This window comes from Eubalaena glacialis, chromosome 12 (assembly GCF_028564815.1).
Source record: "Eubalaena glacialis isolate mEubGla1 chromosome 12, mEubGla1.1.hap2.+ XY, whole genome shotgun sequence".
In the NCBI taxonomy this organism is placed as follows: domain Eukaryota; kingdom Metazoa; phylum Chordata; class Mammalia; order Artiodactyla; family Balaenidae; genus Eubalaena; species Eubalaena glacialis.
Window position 1 is genome coordinate 89,164,225 of NC_083727.1, and position 22,979 is coordinate 89,187,203.

At 32.4% G+C, this 22,979-nt stretch overlaps 1 protein-coding gene across 1 annotated transcript in view; it reads right to left on the reverse strand.

Moving 5' to 3' along the window:
* EYS (eyes shut homolog) overlaps nucleotides 1-22,979 on the reverse strand; it is a 1,734,738-nt gene that overhangs the window by 1,446,565 nt on the left and 265,194 nt on the right. The window contains exon 10 of the mRNA XM_061207220.1: nucleotides 11,798-11,807. Coding sequence (XP_061063203.1) covers nucleotides 11,798-11,807 — 10 coding nt within the window. The remainder of the gene's footprint in view (nucleotides 1-11,797; nucleotides 11,808-22,979) is intronic.

Here is a 22,979-nt window from a genome sequence, read left to right on the forward strand (position 1 = left end):
AGTATCTTTTCCAACCACAAAGCTATGAGACTAGATATAAAAACAGAAAAAAAACCTGTAAAAAATACAAACCTATGGAGACTAAACAATGCAGTACTAATTAAAAAAGAGATCAATGAAGAAATCAAAAACCAAATCAAAAAATACCTAGAAACAAATGACAATAAAAACACGGCAACCCAAAACCTATGGGTGCAGCAAAAGCAGTTTTAAGAGGGAAGTTTATAGCAATACAATCCTACCCCAAGAAATAAGAAACATCTCAAATAAACCACCCAAACTTGCACCTAAAGCAATTAGAGAAAGAAGAACAAAAAAACCCCCAAAGATAGCAGAAGGAAAGAGATCATAAAAATCAGATCGGAAATAAATGAAAAAGAAATGAAGGAAACAGTAGTAAAGATCAACAAAACTAAAAGCTGATTCTTTAAGAAGATAAATAAATTGATAAACCATTAACCAGACTCATCAAGAAAAAAAGGGGAAAAGACTCAAATCAACAGAATTAAAAATGAAAAAGGAGAAGTAACAACTGACACAGCAGCAATACACAGGATCATGAAAGATTACTACCAGCAACTATATGCCAATAAAATGAACAACCTGGAAGAAATGGACAAATTCTTAGAAAAGCACAACCTTCTGAGACTGAACCAGGAAGAAATAGAAAATATGAACAGACCAAACCCAAGCACTGAAATTGAAACTGTGATTTAAAATCTTCCAACAAACAAAATCCCAGGACCAGATGGCTTCACAGGTGAATTCTATCAAACATTTAGAGAAGAGCTAACACCTATCCTTCTCAAACTCTTCCAAAATATAGCAGTGGGAGGAACACTCCCCAACTCATTCTACGAGGCCACCATCACCTGGATACCAAAACCAGACAAAGATGTCACAAAAAATGAAAACTACAGGTCAATATCACTGATGAACATAGATTCAAAAATCCTCAACAAAATACTAGCAAACAGAATCCAACCGCACATTTAAAGGATCATACACCATGGCCAAGTGTGGTTTATTCCAGGAATGCAAGGATTCTTCAATATAACAAATCAATCAGTGTGATAAACCATATTAACAAATTGAAGGATAAAAACCATATGATCAATGCAATAGGTGCAGAAAAAGCTTTTGACTAAATTCAAAACCAATTTATGATAAAAACCCTCCAGAAAGTAGGCATAGAGGGAACTTACCTCAACATATTAAAGGCCATATATGACAAGCCCTCAGCCAACCTAAGTGTCCATTGATAGTTGAATGGATAAAGAAGATGTGGCACATATATACAATGGAATATTACTCGGCCATAAAAAGAAATGAAATTGAGTTATTTGTAGTGAGGTGGATGGACCTAGAGTCTGTCATACAGAGTGAAGTAAGTCAGAAAGAGAAAAACAAATACCATATGCTAACACATATACACGGAATCTAAAAAAAAAAAAAAGAAATGGTTCTGAAGAACCTAGGGGCAGGACAGGAATAATGATGCAGATGTAGAGAACAGACTTGACAACACGGAGAAGGGGCAGGGTAAACTGGGATGAAGTGAGAGAGTGGCATGGACTAATATATTCTACCAAATGTAAAATAGATAGCTAGTGGGAAGCAGCTGCATAGCACAGGGAGATTAGCTTAGTGCTTTTTGACCACCTAGAGGGTGGGATAGGGAGGGTGGGAGGGAGACGCAACAGGGAGGAGATATGGGAATATATGTATATGTATAGCTGTTTCACTTTGTTATGAAGCAGAAACTAACACACCATTGTAAAGCAATTAAACTCCAATAAATATGTTAAAAAAAAAACAAAACCCTGAATGCGGAAAACTATAAGACACTGATGAAAGAAATTAAAGGTGATACTAACAGATGGAGAGATATACCATGTTCTTGGATTGCAAGACTCAACATTGTGAATATGCCTATACTATCAAAAGCAATCTACAAATTCAATGCAATCCCTATCAAACAACCAATGGCTTTTTCACAGAACTAGAACAAAAAAATTCACAATTTGTATGGACACAAAAGACTCTGTATACCCAAAGCAATCTTGAGAAAGAAAAACGGAGCGGGAGGAATCAGGTTGCCTGACTTCAGACTATACTACAAAGCTACAGTAATCAAGACAGTATGGTACTAGAACAAAAACAGAAATATAGATCAATGGAACAGAACAGAAAGCCCAGAGATAAGCCCACGCACATATGGTCACCTTATCTTTGATAAAAGAGGCAAGAATATACAGTGGTGAAAAGACAGCCTCTTCAATAAGTGGTGCTGGGAAAACTGGATAGCTACATGTAAAAGAATGAAATTAGAACACTCCATAACACCATACACAAAAATAAACTCAAAATGGATTAAAGACCTAAATGTAAGGCCAGACACTATCAAACTCTTAGAGGAAAACATAGGCAGAACACTCTATGACATAAATCACAGCATGATCCTTTTTGACCCACCTCCTAGAGAAATGGAAGTAAAAAGAAAAATAAACAAATGGGACCTAATGAAACTTAAAAGGTTTTTTACAACAAAGGAAACCATAAAAAAGACGAAAAGACAACCCTCAGAATGGGAGAAAATATTTGCAAAAGAAGCAACTGACCAAGGATTAATCTCCAAAATATACAAGCAGCTCATGCAGCTCAATATCAAAAAATTAAAAACCCTATTCAAAAATGGGCAGAAGATCTAAATAGACATTTCTGCAAATAAGCTCTACAGATTTCCAACAAACATATGAAAGGATACTCACCATCACTTATCATTAGAGAAATGCAAATCAAAACTACAATGAGGTATCACCTCACACCATTCAGAACGGCCATCATCAAAAAATCTACAAACAATAAATGCTGGAGAGGGTGTGGAGAAAAGGGAGTTCTCTTGCACTGATGGTGGGAATGTAAATTGATACAGCCACTATGGAGAACAGTATGGAAGTTCCTTAAAAAATGAAAAATAGAACTACCGTACGACACAGCCATCCCTCTGCAGGGCATATACCCTAAAAAGGACATAATTGAAAAAGAGTCATGTACCACAATATTCATTGCAGCTCCATTTACAATAGCCAGGACATGGAAGCAACCTAAGAGTCCATCGACAGATGAATGGATGAAGAATATGTGGCACATATATACAATGGCATATCACTCAGCCATAATAAGAAATGAAATTGAGTTATTTGTAGTGAGGTGGATGGACCTAGAGTCTGTCATATGAGTGAAGTAAGTCAGAAAGAGAAAAACAAATACCATATGCTAACACATATATGTGGAATCTAAAAAAAAAAAAGTTTGGAGAACCTAGGGGCAGAACAGGAATAATGACACAGATGTAGAGAATGGACTTGAGGACATGGGAAGGGGGAAGAGTAAGCTGGGATGAAGTGAGAGAGTGGCATGGACATATATACACTACCAAATATAAAATAGATAGCTAGTGGTAAGCAGATGAATAGTACAGGGAGATCAGCTTGCTGTTTTGTGTCCACCTAGAGGGGTAGGATAGGGAGGATGGGACGGATATGCAAGAGGGAGGAGATATGGGGATATATGCATATGTATAGCTGATTCACTTTGTTATACAGCAGAAACTATCACACCATTGTAAAACAATTATACTCCAATAAAGATGTTAAAAATAAGTTAAAAAATTTTTTTTAAAAGAGAAAGGAATATAAATCTTTCCTTCACCTGAAATTTGAAATATTTGGGAAAGAGAGTTGGGGACAGAGCAGAAAGGAATATAAATGTCTTCACTTCATTATCTTGAAACAAACTATTAGAAATGAGAATAAGGAACACAGTCAAAAGATTTCACTTGAAGGTGATTGCTTGGACATAGGAAATGTGTGATAGCGAGAAGTCCAAAACCCTTCTCATCCCTTTCAGTATTTCTGATACAGATGCATTCTTTATGTTACAGACTCATAAAAACCCAATAGAACTATTTTTTAAAACATGTAGGAAAATTAACTGTGAATTAGTAAATGTAAAATGTGGAGACCTGGTCCAAGTCTCAGGTTATATTATCTTTGGTTTATCACCTGTCTTCTTTTCATCTCAGTTTCAGATTCTGGGTACAGGGAACACATTGGAAAACAATTTATAAGTGTCCTTTCTAAAATTTTGACTGTTCCAGATAATTTACTTTGTTTTTAAATTAATTTATTTGAAACATTATGTTGTAATTGCTATTTTCCCTAATTTTTACCTAAGAATCTGAGACCAAACTTGCCCAAGGCCATAAAGCTGCACAATTGCAGACAACTAGACTGATCACTTTCCAGGGCTCAAAGTCAGGAACCTACTCCTTCTGTTTTATTGACCCCTGGCAATGTTGACCATCACCATGTTGGATTCAGTGAACTTAATTCATGGCTGTTTCTTCTCAATATCCTTTGTAGATGTCTTTGATATTTATCCTTAAATGTCAATATTTTCCAGATTGTTTATTCAGCCTTCTGTTCTTATGTTAAATATGACCTTTGCATGAATTACTTATTCTCTTTTTCTTCAACTGTCTCATATGCCTCTATGTCCCAGATTAATAATTATATCCCAGAATTCTCTGATATGCCCAAGATTTAAATATTTATATTCCATCTCTCTGTGAATACTTCTAGAAATTCTTATCGAAATGTCTCTATATTTATTATATTTCCCACCCCAAACCACCTCCTCCCTTTCCTGGTTCCCCATTTTCTAGTTGCCACCATCTGAAGTCTCACAGTTTCTGGTCTCAGTTGCTACAATTACATGCTAACTTGTCTCCCTGCATCCTATCTTGTCTAATCAAACTTCTACAATGAGTAATTTTTCTGGACTGTAAACTTTATCCTGGCATAACCTACTTAAAATATTTTAATGCTTTGGCATAAATTTTAGTATCTGTTTTATATTCTTTTGATTATTATATAAACCTTATACTTTCTGACTACTGCTGCACTTTTTGATCACCTCCTAGTTCATCCCCAAGATACTTGTTAATATGTCTCAAGACATTATCTTAGTTCCTAAATGTATTCTGATTGTTTCTTTTTCTGTACCACAACATAAGTGTTATTATATTTCACTTAGCATAATACACTCCAAGTCCATCCATGTTGTTGCAAATGACATTATTTCATTCTTGTTTATGTCTGAGTAATATTCCACTGTATATATACCACATCTTCTTTATCTTTCATCTGTTGATGGACACTTAAGTTGCTTCCATACCTTGACAACTGTAAATAATGCTGCTATGCAATTCCACTCCTGGGTATATATCCAAAAATGACATAAAAACACTAATTCAAAAAGATACATGCATACCAGTGTTCACAGTTAGCTATTAAACATCTTATACATGCAAATAACTATGTTATACACTGCAGGGATTATAAATTCACAGAAGAGAGTAGTATTTTTTAATGGAAAGAGCATGGGCTTTCCAATCCAGCAAGCTGAATTCTGTCTTAGCCAATTACCAACTGTGTTTGACTACAACACTTTGTCTTTTTTTAATTTTTTTAAACTTTGTCTTTAAATTTCTGTGTCTTCATTTATAAATAGAGATGGTAATACTGGTGTTATACATTTCTCAGGATTGTATGGGACAAATAAGATCATCTGTGTGACAGCTTTTAAAATCAGTGAAGCTCAATGTAGTTGAAGAGTAAGGTTTTATCGTTTTGAGTTTGAAATGCAAGAAAAGAATCGGGATATGACTGATACAGAGGGAAACCCCTAGTAACCCTCTGGCAATGAATGGTTCAAGTTCTTATTTTCCAATGGAAAGACCATTTCTATTTGGCTTCAGACCTGTGAAATATAGACCTTCATGTAGGTCTATATTTTGAATTGATATTTCAGCATCAACAAACACAAACACATATACCACACACACAAAATAAGGATGTGCTGCTTCAAATTTCCTTTTCTCAGTTAGTATATTATTAATACTACTGTATGACTACTATATGACTACTTTATATTTTTCTTTTCTTAAATAGTCCTATTGCCAAGGAGTGGTGGCATATATGTGCTGAGGTGTCCTGGGCCCTAGAGCTAAAAATACAAATGAGAATTTGAATTTTAAATGAGTTGTCTCTTTCTGAAGGCAAGCTAGCATCTGGGAATGTTTTATTCTGATGACAATGTCCATCATCCTTGGCCTCTGCACTGAAACCCTCAAATTTCTTCTCTCTTCACTGCAATACAGCTTCCTCCTCTGGTAGTTTTCCTTTTTTTCCCTAATCGAACACATATTTTATTTTATCCTTTATGCTCTCTAATTTTTCCAAAACATATTATGTTGTCTACAGTCTAATCCTTTCCAAACTGAATTGCTGGAATTTAAGGTTCAGGAGTCTGTGTCACTGCTACAGTTATTTCTGATTCCAAAATTCTCATTCCTGTTTCTCAACTCTGAGTTTCATACCTCATTTTGTACTTCTTGGAGTCTCCATGATTTGAGTAATTTTTCTGTGTTTATTTTATTTTTAGCTAAGTTCAACTGTTTTTATCAGTTTTTATTTCTTCCTATCCATTTTAAAATTCATTTTTATAACAGATAATAAACTCTTTTCTTTTGAATACATATGTTTTGTAGAGTTTAAAATATTTCCATCAACATAATATACTTTAACTATAAAAAAGAGCTAAAACAAGGCTGAATTACCATTTTTTCATAAAATTAAAGACTCTACAATGAAATTAAACAGATAATTAAAATTACTCATATGTTTCCCATGTGAAAACATTAAAATTCAATCTTTCTATTTTAAAAACTTAAAATTGGAAATATCTTTGTTACCCTTAAAGAAGGAAGATGTAGGCAGGTATACAGTGGGGTGAAGCCAATGTAGAAGGCATGGTTTTGCTGCCTAAGAGGAGTTGCAGTGCAGTTTTTCTCTCCAGGAAGACAGAGTAAAGATTGGCACACTATGGCACATGGGCCAAAGTCTGCTTGCTGCCAATTTTACTACTGTCCATGAGCTAAGAATTATTTTTACATTTTTAAATGGTTGAAGAAAAAATAAAAAAAATAGAATACCATTTCTGACACATGGAAATTACATAAAATTCAAATGCCATTATCATTCCAATTTCATTTCTAGGAATATATCGAAGGAAAATAAAGACATATCTACACGAAAACTTATACATGAATGTCCATAGCCCAAATCAATTGAGGAATGAATAAACAAATGTGGTATATCCATGCAATGGAATATTCTTCAAGAATAAAATAGATTGAACTATTGATACATACTACAACATGAATGAATCTTGAGAACATTAATCTAAGTGAAAAATGTCCGACACAAAAGATCACATATTTTATGGTTTCATTTATATGAAATATCCAGAATGGGTAAATTGTTAGAGACAGAAAATACATCAGTGGTTACCAGAGGTTGAGGGGAAGAAAAATTGGGAGTAATGAAAATGTTCTGGAATTAAATAGTAATGAGGAATTCATGACATTGTGAATTAACTGTAAATGATTTTATTGTATACTTTAGAACAGTGAATATTATGGTATGTGAATTATATCTTAAGAAAAAAAATTACATAGATTTCATTTCCTTGTTAGTTTTCAGTACTTTTGCTGTGAAATGTCGAGGGGAATATAAATAGGGGAATCAGTAGATACAGGCTGTAGATACATAGACACAGAGATACATAGATAGGTAAAGAGATAGAGGAAAAGAGATAAATGTGGATATTTTAAATCTTGCCTCTGGCGTTAAGGACCTCTTGAAACTGATTTGAGGTTGTGTATCTTTTTGGCGCAAGTTTTGTTCATTATCTCTCCTAATATTGCTCTGCACCCTTCGTTTTGGGAATCCAAATACCTGCTTGTTACACATTATTTTATCCTTATATATCTCACAATATGTGTGTATTTCCCAACTCATTCAACAGTTTGAGCTTCATTCTATATTACATATTACAAATCATCACACCTCTGCCTACATCTGTGTTTCATTTAGTGTTATAGTTCTATATTCAGTTTTTCACTTATTACATTTTTTCAATTTTAGAAATTTTACTCAATTTTCTTATAGTTTCTTCATCTTGTCATTATTCCCCTGAACAGAGAAAGCATACTTTTCTCAAGTTGTCTTTTTTCTTTATGTCTATGGTTATTTATGAATCTGTTACATTACATTTTTAAAATTGTTTGTAGAAATTATGTGAGGCATGAGATGAAGTTATCTTTCTTCCAATTTCATATGTTTGCTTCTTCAAGTCCATTCAACTCAGTAGTAGTCCAGTATCACCAGAATCTAATTTCAAGAATTGAGATACTTTAAAATGGGCCCATAATCATAGTCTATCTATAGTCTTATCTATTTCCAAGTCACTCCTTCTCTTAAGTCGTGGTCCCTTTGCGGTTTCAGCCCATGTTAGCAAGGAATTTTATTGTGCAGCCTCCTTTATTCAGTGTCAGATGACGGCTTTTCCCTCAGTCCTCTGAGGCTGTCTGAAGTGCTGTTTAGTTTCTTAACCTTATGAGCAACTTGTTCAAAATTGGCAGATGTACCAAGTGAACATCATGGCTTATCACTCTGGATATCTGTCCTCTTCCATACTTTGTTTCGGTGAAAAACACTGCCATTTTACCTCTCCTTTGTTTTAAAACATATTTAATTTTTTTTTTCAACTTTTTGAGATGTTCTAAAGAAAGGTGATCTAAAAGCAGCCCCTTATTCCTAAAAAGTGACTTTCTCTGGTGAGAGTGAAACTATCCCAATTTCAGTTTCATAAGAATAGGATCATGCTACCTACTGCAGCTTGCTTTTCTCACATAACAACCTATCCTGCCGAGTTGATCGTATCCTGATCCAAACCTTTATTTTTAACATGTCTGCATAGTAGCCTATGATGTGCATGCCTCACTGTTTATTCAACTATAGCCTTCTTGATAGATATTTCAGTGCCTTTTTTGTCTTTACAATTATTCCTGAAATAAATGTCACTGAACATAAATCTATGCCCGAGTATATCTAATTGCTATGAAATTGAGTTTAAGAAGAAAGGCTTTTTGGTTAACTCATATATGATCTTTCAATTATTTTCTATAATGAATCTGTTCTTATACAGAGAAGAAATATAGTTTAATAGTTTTGACTAGTCAATGATCTTATTCTTGCTGAAATCAGATTGGAAGTGCTCAGGAACTGGGCAAGTACATTGTATCTGCATCATAATGTCTAATTAAGTGTCTAATTATGTATAAGCTCCATGTTGTACACAGTGCATAAGCAAATTTGATGATAGTTTTAGTTAATGGCGATGGTAACTATTTTTTGTGACTATTTAACTATTATTTTTAAAGTGTTTACAAATATAAATATAAATGTATTTATTATATTCCATTTCTAATGTTTAAATTTTAATAGAAAGCATGAGAAAAATCAGAAAACACAGTATAAAGTTATTTCTCTTGAGTATTCCCTTTTCCAGAGTCCTAGTAAATCAGCCATCATGAGGTGTGTCTTTCAACTATGGCTACTTCTTACCATCATTAAAACAACTATTTTGAGTTAATAACAACAAAAAATAACATAAGCATTCACGGAATTTTTAAAGACAAATTGTGACTTTAGAAAGACAACAAACCCATGTATACTGACTTTCACCTAACTACAATATTCAAAGTTATGCCAAAGTATTTCACACCCTACAACGTTTCTCAGATTTTGAGTACATTTATTCCTATTTTCCTGATTCCTGTTACACTTTTACGAATTCTTCACTAAATTGTCTCACCAAATAGTTGGAACAACTAGCTTTGGTACTATTAATATTGAAAAGAGATTGAATGAAACATAATAAGCCCTAGCTGTGAAAAGAAAAATTCCAGATACAACGTGTATTGGCTTGAATTGTATGCAGGAAAATGGAAGAGAAAAAGCAAACATCATTTTAGTGCAATCTTATAAAAATAGGAAACCTCCTTTTACCTGCAAGAACTATTTTTGTAACAAGGCAATGATGGTGCTATAAAATAATTACAGGGACATTTTCCTAATATGAGTGACTCAGTTTAGAGAACAGCTAAATGAGTCAATTACCAAAGAACCCCACTGTGAAAGGGGTAGATTTTTATAAGCTTATAACACACACATATACATACTCACACTCCCAGAATCAGTTGTAAAGTAGAAACGAATTGTAACCTTACAATGAAAGGTACATGGGGCTTATTATCATCTAGAATAAAGGAAGCCAATTTTTAAAGTACTAAACTGCATAGGACCAAAAGGGGACTTAATCATACAGTGAGAGAATTGACTGATGTTAAATTCTATGACTTTAGGTAGTGAGTGAAAGTTCTAAGAATTTATTATAATTTCTATGAATAGGACAGTTTAATAAACTGGAATCTACCAATTAAAAAGATCAGAAAATAACTACCAGATTTATGGCTACAATGTTACCAAAATGTATCAGTATAAACCAAAAATACTTTCAATATGCTAAAAGTGGCCTATTTCCTCTCATTTAAACACTATAAAAATAGTGGTAATCTGAGGAACTACAGAGCTACATTTTAATACATGTGACCAAGAGAATAAGGCAACAGAATGGAGGATTTACCACAAAGTAGCAAGGCTATAGAAATCTGTAAGACACTTATCACAAGAAACTAGGGACAAAAATATTCATAGATTTTCTATTATCATTTATGTTTAATTTTTTTTAACTTTTGTGTAGCTAATAATTGTGTCAGAAATGAGGAATGAATTTTAAGACACAATGAAATTCACCAAATGATAAAAGCTCCCCCCGTAATTTTTCCAATGATTTCAATATATTAAGTAGCAAATTTCTCTTATCTTGTGCAAGTTTCAACTACGCTCCCTCCTCAGGGAAATTTCCAAAGACAATGAATAATTCAGTCGTAATTCTAATTAAAAACTGAGCAGGAGCCCCGCAGCCTGTGAAATTTACAAGGCAATGTCCCTAATTATTTGTTACTTCAACCTGTTGTCTGAAACAGTTCTAGACAGCTTCTGGAAAGTATGTGTAGAATTAGCAATCCAGACCAAACCAGTTTCTCAAAAACACTACTGAGATATCACTGATTTCATAGTTATTGGCTCTTAAACCCTTTTCTAATTGCCTTTACAATTTATATCCTCCCTCTTTGCAGAAAAGTACATAAAATATAATTGTGGATTATCCATAGCTAACCCGTTAAATAATCTTCATGATATCCATGCAATATAAAATAATTCTTGTATTAATAGCTGATCTTCTTTGGGGACTAAAATTTAACTTTTACATTTTTAATGCTTTAATTTCAAGTTATTCATCACAAAGTCTGGTATGTTATCCATGATAATGGAGTCAAGCAGAAACACAAAGTATTCCAAATATAAAACTCTACAATGCTAGATGTGTATTTGTATATATTTGGTGAAGCCCAGTACTGAAGTATATTACCTTAGTTTTGCATGAGGACATTTCTGGTACTAAAAAAGAAACAGTGTCATATGCATGGAAAAAAAACAAAAAAACAAAAAAAACTCACTACCAACCCCACCAGGGCAAGACTGAAAGAAATCATTTGCCCTCATTCATAGATACATTGTTCATGAAAGTTTAAAAGCTGAAAAATTCCACCAAATCAAATTAAAATATTTTCCTTTAAAAATATTTCTTGAGACTCTGTAATTTTATACATGACTGCAAGTATTTTTAAAAAGATTTAAGGAAAAGTTATTCAATGATTTTTAAAATATTATCATTCAGATAAAAAGTTGTTTTAATTTACTTCACATTTGCTTTACAAGAAAGTATTATACACTGTGAACATTGTGCACTAACAGAATTGTATCAACTTGGAATGTAATAATACAGTATCAGACAGCTATGTGTTGATAGAAATCAGTCATAATCACCAAAGATCAGTTTACCTTTTGACATAAATTTTATAGACGAAGCAAAGGGCAAACTGACTTTTAATGAACTATCTTGCTCTCACGTAAAACACCAATAGTCATGGAATTTCACATTAAATACCACAACTGAGTTGATAATTTACTTGCAGTGCAATTCTGAGTTTTCAGTCCTAGACTTACACAAAGGGGCAGATGTAAGGGGCAGATGCTAAAAAGAATTCTAACTATACTTCAATTAAAAAGTAAGCAAATGAATGAATGAATGAATACATACATACATACATACATATTAACTAACAAACTATTATTTGGAGATTCCCAAAGCCTATACTATTGACCATTCTACTACTTGAAAAGGAGAAAATAAACTAGAAGGTCACACCTACATTTTAATACTAGTTATCTTTGAGTTGCTAAAATAACATGTATAGTGCTTACATTTTCCTTAAGCCTTAAAATATTCCACATGTCTATTAAAACATGCATTATTTTATATTTCTAATGTGGCAATCAAGTAGAGAAGGATATAGTTGAACAGATCATAAGGACAAAAACAATACTTTCTTTAGTCAATTGAGCAATATAATTGATTAAATACAGTCACAGCATTTTACAAAATGCACAGCATTTTACAACATACCTTATATGTTAAATCTCAGGGTTTGTCACTGACCACCCCTTTATTATAAAGAAGACTAATTTTCTGTCATCAACTACGCAGATCAGACCACATCTAAAATACTGTTTCCAATTTTGGTCTTTAAAAATTTATTTAGGAGAAATTAAAGAACATATGGGTGAGGTAGGTGATAGTGACCTTCAGAGGTCTATCTTAAAAGTATGCCAAACAGGGAATTCCCTGGGGGTCCAGTGGTTAGGATTCTGGGACTTCACTGATGGGGCCCGGGTTTGATCCCTGGTCAGGGAACTAAGATCCCACAAGCCTTGTGGTGCGGCCAAAGAGCAAAAAAATGTATGCCAAACAATACTTATTGAAGATATTTTGATACTGAATTATGTAAAAAGAGTATAAAGTCTTTAATATCGCCATGATGACTTAGAAGACACAGAATGTATTACATATGTTATGAGAACATAAAAAATACAGTGTGGTCAAAGGATCAAATTTGTGTGTGGTTTTGTTTAAGAAAGCAGTATAAGTCCTAAAGCCAAAAAAAGAAAACTTTATGGTTTTACATAAGGGATATTAATTTGAATTGAAATTTCCCCAACAATAATTTTCAGCTTTATGATGAGAATAATAAAGGAGAAGAGAGAAATTCGCTTGCCAGGATTCTTGCAGATTTTATCATGTTAGTTTATAGGCTAGAATAGATAATCTCATCCTATCTTAAAATACTTTGATGCTGTGATAGTCTTACTGCTTATGTTATAAAAAATATTAAATTTCATTGATTTTTTTCATGTCTTTGATTCTTTTGGAACACACTTCCTGAAAAAGATGATGGTTTATAGATCATGTTCTGTAGAACTATAAAATATTTAGCAGCAGTTAATGAAACAGGGAGAACTTCTAGTTACTTCACTGTAAATCTACTACCCTCTCCAAAATATAAATCAGAAAAATAGAATATAAATCAAGATAGAACAGGAGACTCATCAAGTGTTACAAAAAATACCACGTACTATTGAACACCAATAATTCTTCTTTGACATCTATATATTTATTAAAATATTATATCCTCTAAAATAAATTTTAATATAAAAAATCTATTTGAAGCAATTATAAAAATGCAATGATCAGAAATATAAATGAGAAAATAAACAATTCAGGTTAGCATTTTTTAATTTTATTAAAGACATTAATGAATGTTGCCTGCAGATTTAACATTGGCAGACATGAAATAAAGGTTAATCTTCTATTGATAAATTTATATAAATAAGTTTGCATGAACAAAACTTTTGTATTACACTCTTGAATTAATTATCTTGCAATTAAAATAATAGTTAAAATTTGCTTGAAATTCAGTTGCATAATAAGTTCAAAACTTAAAGCAATGTGTTATAATTACATTGACAGATAAAAAGATTTTAACTAAGATTTTATCCATACCCTTAACTATACCCTTGAGCAATTACAATGTATACAAAACACTCTTCTTAAGGATAATATGTGGACCCTGACTTCACAGAGATTGGATAATAATATGGGAAATAGTACACACCCACACACAATACAAAAGAATAAAAGCTGCAAAACAGAAAATGCTATTAAAGGAACAAAGTTTGGGTGATTTTTAAATGCTAAAACCCACCGCACAACAGACAGATGGTAAATCCACATCTGTTTCCATATAGAAAGAGGATATGACTCTATGTAAAACATGCTCACATTAGATTTATGTGGCTGTAAATAGGAGACTTTCCATTGTCCCTCACTGTCTGTAAATATATCCCCTTTTTGTCCCATTATACTAGGCACAAAATGGATTGTAAATGATTCTAAAAATAAAATTTCAAAAATAATTGTCATTCCTCTGTTCAAAAATGAAAATTGCCTTCAAAAATGAAATTGCCACCGAATTTTTTTTACATTCTACAAATTTCAGAAATCTTTATGACCTGAACAGAGTCACCCACATTTGTCAAACTTAACAATTGACACTTCATGATCGTTTAAAGTTAACTGATATGTCAACATAATTTGAAAAGGGTCATGGATCATACAAATAACAAAATCTCTTAAAAGACAGTTTATATGATAATTTGATCTTCTAAAGTTTCATCTGTTGAATTTAAAAAGGCAGAGAAAAGAACTGATTTTCTTCTTAGCAAACATTTTTTTCTATATTCTGTAGTCTCTACTAGTACGTATAATTGTTTCTGATCATCTAAGTGGAGCACTAAATATGTATAAAAATTGAGCACTGAAACTTTTCAAAAGAAACTACAATGTAAGTATTACAATAAATGACATATTCAATAAAGAGCACATTTGAATCCTATTTAGGAACCAAACAGTGACAGATGTTTTGTTAACTTTGCAGAATTTTAAAAGTTCAAACATTGGTTAATATCAACAACATGACATCTACTTTTTCTTAATCTAGGTTTATTTTTTGTCCATGGGTATAAATCCAAATAAATAACATTTCTAAAGTTTATCTTCAGGGAGAGATTCATTAGTTTTACAAAAGCCAGCCAGTACAATGAAAAGGCTTTTAATGAAATAAGTCACTTTTATTTTTTGTAAAAGTAACATTGAGATATCTTGAAAGAGAGAATGAGAAGAATGGTTTTACTCCAAACCAAATGTTACAGTAAAAAATGAGGAGCTGATTTAAGGTAAGATATTGATTGATTTGATTTTTTCAACAGGTATTGATTGATTTGGGGCATCCTGAATTCGAAGCATTGACAGAATATTCAGCTAAAAGGGATTATCAAGATTTTGGAAATGCAATAGTAAAGTAAGAGCAGGATATGGGTTTAGTCTATAGCATCAACTACTACACACCATACAAGTCATAGTTAAAGTTACAAAATAGACAGGGTATCCCAGATAAAAATGGAAAAAAAAGAGGAAGAGCAATGAAAGGCATTTGAACAGAACATATATTTAACTGGTATGAGGAAGAAGAGAAAGGTTGGAAAACCTTGTAATCAATGGAGGTCTCAAAAAGAATAAAAAGAAAAAAACGAAAATGAAGAAAAATAAAGAATGAGAAGGGGCTTCCCTGGGCGCGCAGTGGTTAGGAATCTGCCTGCCAGTGCAGGGGACACAGGTTCGAACCCTGTTCCAGGAAGATCCCACGTGCCGTGGGGCACCTAAGCCTGTGCGCCACAACTACTGAGACTGCGAGCCACAACTACTGAGCCCGTGTGCCACAACTACCAAAGCCCACGTGCCCAGAGCCCATGCTCTGCAATAAGAGAAGCCACTGCTATAAGAAGCCCGGGTCCTGCAAAGAAGAGTAGCTCCCGCTCCCAGCAACTAGAGAAAGCCCGCGTGCAGCAACAAAGACCCAATGCAGCCAAAAATATATAAATAAAAATAAATAAATTTTAAAAAATAAAAAGAATGAGAAGAACATTGTTTATGGGTGTGATTGGCTAGGCAGTGAATTGGTAAACGATTTCTCACTGGAATTACAAATAAACAGCAAATATGGATGATCAGGCACCAGATCATCCATATTTGAGATTATACAAATGAGATTATATATGAAGGTGGGATTTTGACAAGGAGACTTGAGTATAATCTATGTGTGATGAAACAGCATCAATAATGAAGGATGACATGGAGGGGAAAGTTATGTGTGAGAGACCACCCTTATTTAATAAAATAGACAAACTTAGCTGAGTCAATGAACAGATGCAAAACACAGTCTCTATAGAACTTATGAACCTACACACAGGGCATGTGCACGCTTAGCTACTCGTGCTGGTTACTAAAGAAGTTTAGGGCAGTTGTCCTGGTTACCGTACACCTCATCTCTAAACCGGAAAGCTGTAGAGTCATGTAGGATTGGATGAGGGACTCTGCTCCCTGAGACTGCTTTCCTGAAAAATTTATTAGATGGAATAGGCAATTTATGTTGACCACCCACGTGAAAATAAGAGTTAGGTGCAGAAATGGCAAAATGTTTTAGTGAAGCGTGCCAAGATTCAAAAGAAAACTTTTTTCTTTTATGTAACATTTTATTTAAAATAAAATTTAAAATATATTGAAGTAATAACCCATACATTTATCACTTACAATAAGAGTCTTAATTGTCTATGTTAGCTTCCAGTTTTTGTCCAGATAAAATCTTGGGATTTAAGTTTCTCTACCACTTGCACACTATGTGAAAAATAAGGAAATTATTTCAACAACTCGGGCCTCAGGTTTTCATCTATAAATTGGGAACAAGTAATTCCTATTTTGAGAATTAAGTGAATAAATGATTATGAAAATATTTTGTAAAATTTGAAACCTCATCCAAATGATATTATTTGTTTTAAGTTGTCTATTAATAAAGTATATACTATTGACTTTTAATCTGTTTCCATACAGATAATTTTGTATTTTTGTGTAGTTGCATTAGCACATTTTTCCTTTTATGATTTTGTATTTTATGACATGTTTAGAATATTTTCCCTGTTCATTATGAAAATACACACTCATTTATATCTTAAATGCCATATTAAGTATCTATTAGTGTCAGTCTTTTTATGGTTCTTTTTTTGTGGTAGATATATATTGTGATTTTATATAATGAGTTATATCCATCTTTTCCAGTTTCTTCTCCTGATTTTATACTTTGTAAACAATTTTCCTTAAGTCTCAGATTATATAACTATTCAACAATATTTTCTTCTGTCCTTTATTCTTTTACACTTACACTTAAAATTTAAGTTTTTTAGAATTTAATTGTTAAATGTTGGGAGATAAACAGTACTATTTTTCTATATAATTAGTTGTTCCATGAGCACGTATTAAATAATTATGTCTTATCTCCCTACTGTAATACCATGTTTTCTTATTCTGAGCATCTTTCTGAGGTTACTGAACAGAGGTTCTATATAGGTTCTGTAGGTTCAAGTTTGTTATAGTATTTTTATATTTTGATTGTACATTTAATATGTTTAAAAAATTCTCATTAAATATTATAAGCTTTTCAGGATGCATTATCCTTTGTCTCCAAAATTTTCTTAACTATTTATTTTGTTTATAATTCCATATCTGATTTGAAGTTTTTTTCAATTTCCAAAGTATTTTCTTAGGATTTTATTTGTAACTTCAGCATATTAATAAAAACGTTTGAAAGTATAGTCCTTGCTATACCAAAGTAATTTGGGGGAATATGGTATTTTCCTCCGTTCATATACTTCTTCATTATAGACTTTATAAACTTTTGTGTCTATTTAATCCAATTATGTCACATTTCTTGTTTAGATTTTTTTCTTTTTTATTTCATATATTTGAAACTATTATAAATGTGCTTCTTTTTCTTATACTTTCTATTTCATATCTATTATATATTCTATTTTATATTCTTCATACTTTTGAGAAATGTGTGTTATATGGTTGAAAACACTAAAAAAGGAAAAGGAAGATTTGTAAAAAAGTGTAGCTGGCCTTTTATGCTGTAGTTAATAACTAAAACAAAATTTTCTCAAGCAATGGCTGCACCATAACTCATCTTTCACCCCCTACAAATATTTAGAAGCTGAAATACAATGTGTCTATTATTGAGACTCAAGCAATGATTATGCTTCAGCTGATTCATATACTGAAAATACTGAGATAACTTGACTAGAGTCCACAGTCTTCTAGTAGACTGGATGGCCCTTCAGATTTAGTTGAAATGCTTTCAGCACAGCATGTTGTAAATGACTCTAAATAAGTGGATAAAATAAGACCACATGAAACATTACGAGTCAAAGTAACAACAACAACAATTACAAACCTGTGAAAAAAATGCATAAACCCTGATTTTAAGTTTAAAAAATCAGCAAAATCTAATACGTCATAAAAATAACCATTTTAACAATAAATAGAATCAAAAGTAAAATAATAACATGTATTTTTCAAACCAAATTAGAAAACAACAAAGGAAAATAATTCTTAATGATGGTGTTAGTTTGGTCATTCAGTCTCTGAAAACGAACATATGCAAAAAATTTCTGGAAAATGACTTGGCTTCATAAATCAAAAGCCACCAATGAGTTTATATATTCTAAACCATCAACAAAACTTCCCAAGTTCTAAATACTTTGTCATTGCAATATGATGAAAGTTTGTAAAAGATGTAGGGAAACAGATATTATTTGCAACGTTATATCAAATGAAAAGGAAAATGTCTAAAATTGGGAATATTTATTTCAAATAGATGCATATTTACAGTGAAATATTTTTTACTAGTAACTAATAAAAATAAATGTTAAGTAACTGAAAAATTCTTAGACACGTTAAGTAAAAGAAGGAAGACAACTATATACATGAATCATCTCAACTGTTTATAATTTCAATTGTTAAATCTATGTTAATGCAACATTTTATTTTATATGTGAATAAAAGTAGACATCTAACAAAATATTAACAGTCACCAGATTTTCAAATTGTGGGCAATTTATAAATCATTTTGATGTATTCATTTTATCTTCACACATTCTTAAATTACCATGTATCAATGTAATTGTCATTTAAAATAATTGAAATCATATGAGTATCCTTTACTCAGTTAAAGCATTTGTATTAAACATCATCATCATCACCATCATCATCATCATAATCATCTTGGTTTACATACCACCTGACTACCAATCTTCTATTTTTTTGGTACTTCAAAATAGTTTGACAAAAACATGTACTTAACAGCTTCAATCTGTCAAAATCTCACCAAATAAAAACTCTTAAGCACTTAATGCCCAGTAAAATTCTCATCTGTCTGGAGTTATCAATAAAGATACAACTCTAATAATTACTCTTGGCTTCATAAAATCTCTTGTCATAATGAAAAGCTTATACCAAGACAACTTATTTTTCCTCCTTAGAATAATTCAATTTCTTCAGATTCAGTTATTAAAAATAGTACAGAAATTATATCAGGGAAGTAAACAATTATGCTGAAGATAGAGTACAGCAACTCTTGAGACATTATCCTCAGGCCAAACAGAGACTCTACACAATCGTTGGACTGAGATTTCTGCAACTAGATTGCACAGTCAGTGTGGTCAGCCTGGCGTATTCCAGAATTTCTATGAGAGCCATGCCACCAGCTCTGAAATCCTAGTTTCAGAGCAGCATCAAATTGTAGAGAGCTGAGGTGAGACACATTTAAGAAACATCTATCTATTACACTTGTTGTACAAATTTGAAAACATAAATTATTGCAGTTTAGTTGACTTGTTCTGCTCACAAAATATCCTCTTGATGGAATCAACACTAGAAATAAAGTTCTCCAAGTCTTTCTTCTCTGTTTCTAGTATATACCCTCCTTAATTTCAATTTCAAAGAAGCATGGATGCTGTCACATGAGTGCTAGGCTCTGTTATATTGTTAGGCTCTGTTTTGGCTCATTTTGTATTTTCTTAGGTGAATAGCACTGCATTTTGGGTACAGCTAATCTAGACAAAATAGTAGCCTCAAGCAAGGGAATTTTACTGAAGGTTAGTTTAATGTTGTTCATTTAACATTACCAATGAATGCATCTTCTGCATTTTAATATAGAATCTTATTTAAAAATTCATAGGAAATAGGAATTTAAAAGAAGTTTCAGTTTTGCTATGTCTTCAATATCCACTCTGAACCCCAATATTCTCATTTTTTTAAATGGTGTATTTTACATCTGCATTTTAGGCTTTTGTCAGGATTAAGTTTGTTGATTCAAAGCACCTCACAAATTACTTCCCTTCCTGTGTTAATCCTCTACAATTCCTATAACAGAAACTTAGGTGTAATATTAGCTTGCTTTCTGGTATTACAGTAAGTAATTAAATGCAGTTTTTACCTTAGATATTGGCTATACCCTATGTATTAATTGATTATGAGAGATGCAGTGGGTAACTTGGTATCTATCAACTTCCTTCCTGAAATTCTTCTTTTGAGAGAACTTTATTTCAACAAAAATCATAGGAAAAATTTATGATGTACTTTAAAGATATGTGTTGGGTTTCTGGCAATTTGTGAAAGTAAAATAGAAGTAAAAACACAGTTCATATGGGGATTCACTACTTTCCCTTGTTGTGGGATTTCTAGAGCAAAATGAAATACTCTTCAAGCATGCAGAAATCCAGAGCAAGGTATGTTAGGATAATAAGTGGGAGGATGTGGTATGTCTTTGGAGACTTGGTGATTTTACACTGTATGTGGGTTACTAGCAGCTTCATAGTTGTAACGAAGGCTACTTAGTCCAGCTCATTACTTTGGGGACTGAACTCTACACAGTGATACAACACAAGAAGGAGGGATTCAGAATAAAATGATGACATAGATGAAATGGTGCAAAGGTACTTTGGAAGTGAGGTGATAGAATTCACTAAAAATTAAGGATCATTACAAATTCATACACATAACTATCTACTTAAAACATGGCTTTTCATGAAAATCACTTACATCTCCTAAAAGAGTGTTGTTAAGACAATCCAAGTTAGGGTGGCAACTGTGGTAGCACAGCATAATATTAGAGTTCCTGAAGGCATTTTTTACCAAATGGGTAAAAAATGAGTAATGAGAGTGTTGGTTTGTCTCATGACAAAACTTTAAATTTTGACATAGTCTTGCACTTCTTAATGATATCAGATCCATCAGATATATCTTCCCCCAAAATCCAAGTTTGTTTATATTGAAAATATGTTGAGGCAAGTAGTCCTCTTTTTTTTTTTTTTATATATATTTTCACATCTGAAGAACTGCCTTAGCATTTACAGTAAGAACATCTCCTTATATTCCATATATATGTGTTAGCATACTGTATTTGTTTTTCTCTTTCTTACTTACTTCACTCTGTATGACAGACTTTAACTCCATCTGCCTCACTACAAATAACTCAATTTCGTTTCTTTTTATGGCTGAGTAATATTCCATTGTATATATGTGCCACACACACACACAAAAAAAGGTCATGAAGAACCTAGTGGCAACACAGGAATAAAGACACAGACCTACTAGAGAATGGACTTGAGGATATGGGGAGGGAGAAGGGTAAGATGTGACAAAGTGAGAGAGTGGCATGGACATATATACACTACCAAATGTAAAATAGATAGCTAGTGGGAAGCAACCGCATAGCACAGGGAGATCAGCTCGGTGGTTTGTGACCACCTAGAGGGGTGGGATAGGGAGGGTGGGAGGGAGGGAGATGCAAGAGGGAAGAGATATGGGAACATATGTGTATGTATAACTGATTCACTTTGTTATAAAGCAGAAACTAGCACACCATTGTAAAGCAATTATACTCCAATAAAGATGTAAAAAAAAAAAAAAAGAACATCTCACCTTCAGGGTTGGGCAGATTCCAATAGGCAATAAACAGTGTCAGTATTTGGAACGGTATACTAATGTTTGGAGAGCAGCAGTATGGCCACATTAAACTTTCAAATTCTTTTAAAATGTCGTTTAAATATATTCTTTATACGTTAGAGTTGCATCACGCTTATTCTGAGCAACACAAAATTCCATGCAATACTCAATTTACAAATAGAATGCATACGATTTCTTGGGATAGTTTTTTGTTTTTCTATTTTATTAAAATTTAATACCTTCAAACAAGGGATGAAACCATCAGAAAAGGATGGGGGAGAGTGTAGGATCAAAAAATAAAGGTAATACAACAATTTCTAGATTTCAACTTACAGTTTTCATGTCAGATATTAAAATAACATACAAATTGTTTTTCAATACATTCTAGCTTCAGTTGCTACTGGTAAAAATAACTCATGTCAACATGTCATTGTAAAGACATAGAATGGGAAAGAAAATAATAGTATAGCCAGAGTGACAGACATTTCTTGCCAAAATAGGAATAATTCCAACTCTTTCATGAAACTTTCTGTTCTGTTGGGGAGTGAGAGCTTATTCAGTTGCTATTTTGTGCTTGCTATGTATTTTATACAGTATTGTCAGTTAAGTAGGTTAAATAAATGCAACTCCCCGTACTTTGAAGCCTGAGTAAAGAGAATTAAAAAAAAAAAAAAAATCAGTTTGAAAGAACAAAGTCTCCTTAGTCAGTCAAGAGATATGTCTAGTCAGGAAGAGCCTTTGCAAATTTAAGAAACAATTTGATATTGATGGCTACAATTTATTTTGAAAACCTGTTGGGAATGAATGTATTCATGTAAAGATATTGCAAATTTTATTCTTCACAAATTAATTTTTGGCTTTGACATTTATTTGAGGTCACTTGAAAGTAAATAAAACTACGTACTTTCTATCTTCTCATCTTACTATCCTTGTAGTAACAATGACATTTTGTATTTATTTGCAGGATTAATTCTAATTTTATAATTCTAATTTTATAATTTTATAATTAGAATTTTATAATTTTAAATATCTTCATGTAAAATCATAATCAAATTTAATTTCGTACTCTGTCTTTTCAGACTTTAAGA